This window comes from Centroberyx affinis, unplaced genomic scaffold (genome assembly GCF_046629955.1).
Source record: "Centroberyx affinis isolate AG114_WGS23_722 - 3 ecotype Tasmania unplaced genomic scaffold, CSIRO-AGI_Caff_v1 ptg002511l_1, whole genome shotgun sequence".
Classification (NCBI taxonomy): Eukaryota; Metazoa; Chordata; class Actinopteri; order Beryciformes; family Berycidae; genus Centroberyx; species Centroberyx affinis.
The window spans coordinates 22,501-28,806 of record NW_027280733.1 but is presented as its reverse complement, the minus strand read 5'-3'; the positions used below and the strand labels follow the sequence as shown (position 1 = coordinate 28,806).

The window sequence follows — 6,306 nt, the reverse complement described above, 5'->3', positions numbered from 1 at the left end:
GTTATTTTTATTGCTTGTATTATCTTAACTACCCATCTTTTATTATTGTCTTATTCAATTACATCCTGGTATTAACAGATGTCTTATTAATCCTTAATAGACTGGAATAAGTTGCTACTTTAGATTAGATGCTGCAACAAGTTTATAAATGAGTATCTAAGTATTTATTAATATATTTATAGCTTATTTACAACATAGTAACAAATCATTTATAAAACATGAGTAAATAATCAGTTAACACTATTACAACTTATGTAAGTTTTTATCGGTCTAGGTGTGAATTTTACCAGCATCAGCTAACGTTTTACAAATGACTTATAAGATATTTTTATTCTTTGCTTATAATTCAGATATAAATGTTGAACTAATATGAGTACTAATGATGGACTAATCAGATTCTAACATCTATAATATAACAAGTAAATAATGTTTAATTAATCATTAACTAACTGCTTGTGAATGGCTTATAAACGAAAGTTATTATAAAGTGTTACCTAACTTTTTTTTGGGAGGGTTTAGTTGTTTTGGTGTGCATTAATCTCTAAATCCATTTTTAACATTTTTTAACCGACGTTTTGTCAATCGCTTGTAAAGCACTTTGAATTGCATTTGATTTGTTTGAAAGGTGCTGTATAGATAAAGTTTGATGGATTGATTGATTGATTGATTGATTGATTGTCCTGTGCGGTGCGGTGTGGTGCTCGGTGCTCGGCTACCTGGCTCAGCAGGTCCTGGGGTTTCCCTCCCAGAGCGTGGGGAAGCTCCCTGCAGCGTGTCGACAGGTTCAGGATGGCCGTCGCCGCCATGTGGGCCGCCTCCATGTCGTGGCTGTAGTCGAAGCTGCTCTTACTGCAGGTGCTGCTGGCGCTGCTTCCTCCTCCTCCTCCTCCTCCTCCCCCTCCGCCTCCCCCTCCTCCTCCTCCTCCGCCCCCGACTCCTCCTCCTCCTCCTCCTCCTCCTCCTCCACAGCCCAGACTGCTGCTGCTGCTGCTGGGAGCGTAGCTGCTGGTCGTACTGCTGGCCGGGCTCGACGTCTTACAGTAGCGCTTAGCTGCAGGGAGGCGACATGCACACACACACACACACACACAACACACACACACACACACACACACACACACACACGTATGGTTGATTTGTCAGGATGATGCTGGCATACGGCCGCGCTGTACAGCAGATGGACGACAGATTGTTGCGAGAGAATATCTAAAATTACAAAAAAAAAAAAAGTTTTGTTGAATTCAAAAAATATGTGGAAGATAGAGAAGCAGCTAGAGAGACGAAGAGGGAGAGAAAAGAGAGAGAGAGAGAGCTGTAAGGAGAAAGAGAAAAAGCAAGTAAATGTGAGGGTGAGACAGAAAAAAAGAGAGACGGAGAGAGGCAGAAAGAGACTGAACGAGAGAGTTAGAGAGAGAGAGATGGAGACCGGGAAAAAGTGAGAAAGCGAGACTGAGGCAGAGATGGAGATGGAGAGAGAGAGAGAGAGAAAACTGTAGGGACAAAGAGAGAGAGACGGAGGTAGAGAGAGGGAGAGAGAGGTGTGCTAGTACGAAAGAGAGAGACAGAGAGAGAGAGATTTGGGCTCGGCAGGTCTGCAGGCTGGAGTGATGCTGGTGGAGGGAAGGATGGAGGGATGGAAGAAGGGATGGAGGGAGGGATGGATGGAGGGAGGGAGTCGTGACGAAGGGGGGGAGGGAGGGAGGGAGGGGGGGATGGAGGGAGGGGGGGAGGGAACAGCGAGGAGCGTCTAAAAGCCTCCCTCCTCGGCTGAAAACCTCCCTGCATCTCACTAATGGCTCCCAGCCAAAGGAAGAGGGTTCGCCTCCATTATCTCTCTCCTGTTTCACAATCCCTCCATCTGCACCTCCTCCTCCTCCTCCTCTCCTCCTCCTCCTCCTCCACCCCCCCTCCTCCTCTACTCAGTGGAGGCCGGCTATTAGCATGGCATTTCCATAACTCTGCTCTGCTTTCACTCCAGCCATGTGGAGAGGCAGAAAGCATGGGTGTTTTCAGTGCTATGACAAAGAGAATGTACCGTATGTGCTGTGTGTGTGTGTGTGTGTGTGTGTGTGTGTGTGTGTGTGTGTGTGTGTATGTGTGTGTGTGTGTGTGTGTGTGTGTGTGTGTGTGTGTGTGTGTGTTCTCACGCTTTTGTTCCTCGCAAGAACCAAATGTTCTCACAAGGATGGAGAAACAAACTGAAACCCTCCAAAGTGGTTCATCCTTCTGCAGGTTTTTCCCTTCCAGAAGAGGAAGGACTGACGATGCGATCGCATAACGCAAACTAGATGAAACTGATCGGGCTTGGTTATTGATTATTATTGATTGTAGTATTCACGCAACACATAAGTAGAATAATGCTGTGCCTAGGCTTTGTCAGATTTACCGTAAATATGACCTGCAGTTCAGCAGGACATGTGGAGACTTTTTGTAAAAATTGATGAAATGTGTCGACACAGGTAACAAACATGGCAGCTGATCCACCGACGTTGGCAGTCTAGAGCAGTGGTTCTCAACGTGGGGTCCGGGGACCACCAGGGGGTCCTTGAGGGGGTTCCAGGGGGTCCTCCGGCAAACTCATGAATTGTTAAACTTCAGCATTATTTCATTTACAACAAGTGAACACAGTTAGAGAATGTAGAAGAATGACTGTTCTGATCATAGTTTCTCTGTTATCTCTCTACCTGCAATACAGACAGTCATGGAGTTCTGGACAAAATCAGATCTGACAATAAAAATATTCTCAGATTTGGGTCAGAGAGACAAAATCTCATCAAATGGGGGTCTGTGGCTCTAATGTGGACTAAATAGGGGTCCTTGATATGAAAAAGGTTGAGAATCACTGATCTAGGGTAATAAAAATGGAAATTATCAGTTACATTCACACTAATGAAATCAACTCTACTTATTAGAAATGGGCAATATCTGCTCGAGTTCAGAATCCGGAACAATAGAAATGATTCTGGATGTTGGCACATGAACGTTTCCAAGTTGCAGCAACAAGATGCTTCTGCCTCTTCCTATATAATGTGAATGCAGTATTAACTAAACGGATGCAACGATGCAGCAGTAATGGATTCTCTCGTTTGAAATACAGCAACACATTCAGCGCAGTTGAAGAATTAGATGAAGGAGAGGAATGGTTAGAAATACTGTCTAACAACGGGAAACATGTAAGAGAGGTGAAAGGCAAATTCACCCAATATAAGATAATGCACCGTTTCTACTGGACTCCACTAAGACATAGAATGGGATTACAGGAAAATAATCTGTGCTGGAAATGTCAGAGGGAGACAGACAGGCACACTATTGCACTGCATTTGGGAATGCCAAAATATCCAGTTGTTTTGGAGGAAAGTTTTAGAATGTTTGAGTAATTGGCTCGGAAGAGTATTACCAATATCGCCAAGGTTATGTTTATTAGCGGATAGAATGCAAATACAAAGACTATCAAATGCGAAATTTTCTATAATTATGGTAGGAACCACTACTGCCGCCAGAATAACCAGTATTGGAAAACACCAAAAATGCCAGAGTTAGGAGAATGGGGCCAATACACTGACAACAACAGCCTCATATGAGTCTCTGCTTGATAAGATGAATAGTGCAAAGAGGAAAGAGGCTCCATCTTGGGTCGATTTCTGGAACTATATTAAATTGACAAACTTATAATATGCCCTACGTACGGATTCCCTTCCTCCATCCATCCATCCATCTTCAACCGCTTATCCGAGGTCGGGCCCCAAACTTCCCTTTCCCCGGCCACAATAACCAGCTCTGACTGGGGGATCCCAAGGCGCTCCCAGGCCAGCGTGGAGATGTAATCCCTCCACCTGGTCCTCGGTCTGCCCCGTGGCCTCCTCCCAGCTGGACCTGCCTGGAAAACCTCCCTAGGGAGGCGACCAGGAAGCATCCTTACTAGATGCCCGAACCACCTCAACTGGCTCCTTTCTATGCGAAGGAGCAGCGGCTCTACTCTGAGTCCCTCACGGGTGACCGAGCTTCTCACCCTATCCCATAAGGATATGCCATAAGGAGATGCCAGCCACCTATCCCACAAGGATACCTAAGCCACCTACCTAAGCCTACATAAGCCACCTACCTCAGCCACCTACCTAAGCCTACATAAGCCACCTACCTCAGCCACCTACCTAAGCCACCTACCTAAGCCTACATAAGCCACCTACCTAAGCCACCTACCTAAGCCTACATAAGCCACCTACCTCAGCCACCTACCTAAGCCTACATAAGCCACCTACCTAAGCCACCTACCTAAGCCTACATAAGCCACCTACCTCAGCCACCTACCTAAGCCTACCTAAGCCACCTACCTAAGCCACCTACCTAAACCTACATAAGCCACCTACCTAAGCCTACATAAGCCACCTACCTAAGCCTACATAAGCCACCTACATAAGCCACCTACATAAGCCACCTACCTAAGCCACCTACCTAAGCCTACATAAACCACCTACCTAAGCAATATATAAGCCACCTACCTAAGCCACCTACCTAAGCCACCTACCTAAGCCATATATAAGCCACCTACCTAAGCCATACCTAAGCCACCTACCTAAGCCAATAGGTGGCTTATCCCATAAGGATAGGTGGCTTCTCACCTTATCCCATAAGGAGATGCCAGCCACCCTCCTGAGGAAGCCCATTTCAGCCGCTCGTATCCGCGATCTTGTCCTTTCTGTCATGACCCATAGTTCATGACCACAGGTGAGGGTTGGGATGAAGATTGCCCGGTAGATCAAGAGCTTTGCCTCACAACTCGAGAACAAGACCCCGAGATACTTGAACTCCCTCACGTGGGGCAAGGACTCATTCCCAACTCGAAGTGGGCAGTGGGCCCAATAGAAAGCAACTTGTTTAGTTGCTTTCTATTGTTTTTTGAGATGTAAGCCATTTGGAATTTTCATTTGTAATGTAAACCACAAAGGAATGTGTAACTGCACCGCCATGCACCGTACAGGCTGAAACAATAAAAATTTGAATTACAAAAAAAAAAAAGAATTAGATGAAGGTAAGTGTCAGTGCGTTCACACCGCCAGAAACCACCTCTAGATAATGTGTGCGTTCCTTTCCCGTACCGTCGTATCCCTTGGGGGAGGTGTCCCGGCCGTGGTGGGACTTGGCGGCCGGGCCCCTCTTGCCGTACACGCCGTGCTGGCCGTCGTAGCCGCCGTACTCGTAGCTGGTCTTGGAGTATTTCTCCAGCTCCTTGGCCAGGTTGGAGCGCGGCGTGCTGGTGGGAACGTTGTTCTTGTAGCCGTACTGAGGAATCTCCAGCTGCTTGACGAAGCACATCGGCCTGCAAGACAGAGACGGACAGGAGGAGGAGGAGGAGGCGGGGCTTGTGGGCTGCTGATTTCACCGCAACCCTAACCCTAACCCACCGCACCATTCGGCATCCCTCATTAAAGTAACACTAGAATTTATAACCTCCTCCTCTCCTCTCTCCTCTCCTTGTCTCTTCTCCTCTCCTCTCCTTGTCTCCTCTCCTCCTCTCCTGTCCTTGTCTCCTCTCCTCTCTCCTCTCCTTGTCTCCTCTCCTCTCTCCTCTCCTTGTCTCCTCTCCTCTCCTCCTCTCCTGTCCTTGTCTCCTCTCCTCTCTCCTCTCTTCGTCTCCTCTCCTCTCTCTCCTCTCCTTTCTCCTCTCCTTGTCTCCTCTCCTCTCCTCCTCTCCTGTCTCCTCTCCTCCTCTCCTCTCTCCTCTCCTCTCCTCCTCTCCTCTTCTCTTTCCTCTCTCTCCTCCTCTCCTCTCCTCTCCTCTCCTTGTCTCCTCTCCTCTCCTCTTCTCTTTCCTCTCGCTCCTCCTCTCCTCTCCTCTCCTCTCCTTGTCTCCTCTCCTCTCTCTCCTCTCCTCTCCTCCTCTCCTCTCCTCTTCTCTTTCCTCTCTCTCCTCCTCTCCTCTCCTCTCCTCTCCTCTCCTCTCCTTGTCTCCTCTCCTCTCCTCTCCTCTCCTCTCCTCTCCTGTCCATTATAGCAGTGGGGAGTTTGTATGCTGGTGATTTTGCTGCACCATTTGGCATCCGTGATTTAAAGAATCTAATGTAATGTAATACTGACTGGGGTTTGACTGATGCAGGTTTCTGAAGGCTGATATTGATACAGATATTTTTGGATTGCACAATATTCTGTGTCGATATTCAACGTATTTAAATTTGACCATTTTTGTGCCATAAAATTCCCCCAAAAAATCCAAATGTTCAGTGTTTCCTCCAGAGCTGTATACTTCTCAGGGTGGAAAAGAAACAGAATTCACAGCATCATAAGACACTAAAACTCTCCACTGAAACA

At 47.0% G+C, this 6,306-nt stretch overlaps 1 protein-coding gene across 1 annotated transcript in view; it reads right to left on the bottom strand.

Annotated features, from left to right (window-relative positions):
* Window positions 1–716: 716 nt before the first annotated feature.
* LOC139656685 (myelin transcription factor 1-like protein) overlaps window positions 717–6,306 on the bottom strand; it is a gene marked incomplete at both ends in the record, with an annotated part of 24,111 nt that continues 18,521 nt past the window's right edge. Inside the window, 2 exons of the mRNA XM_071534295.1 lie at window positions 717–1,051; window positions 5,097–5,317. Coding sequence (XP_071390396.1) covers window positions 717–1,051; window positions 5,097–5,317 — 556 coding nt within the window. The remainder of the gene's footprint in view (window positions 1,052–5,096; window positions 5,318–6,306) is intronic.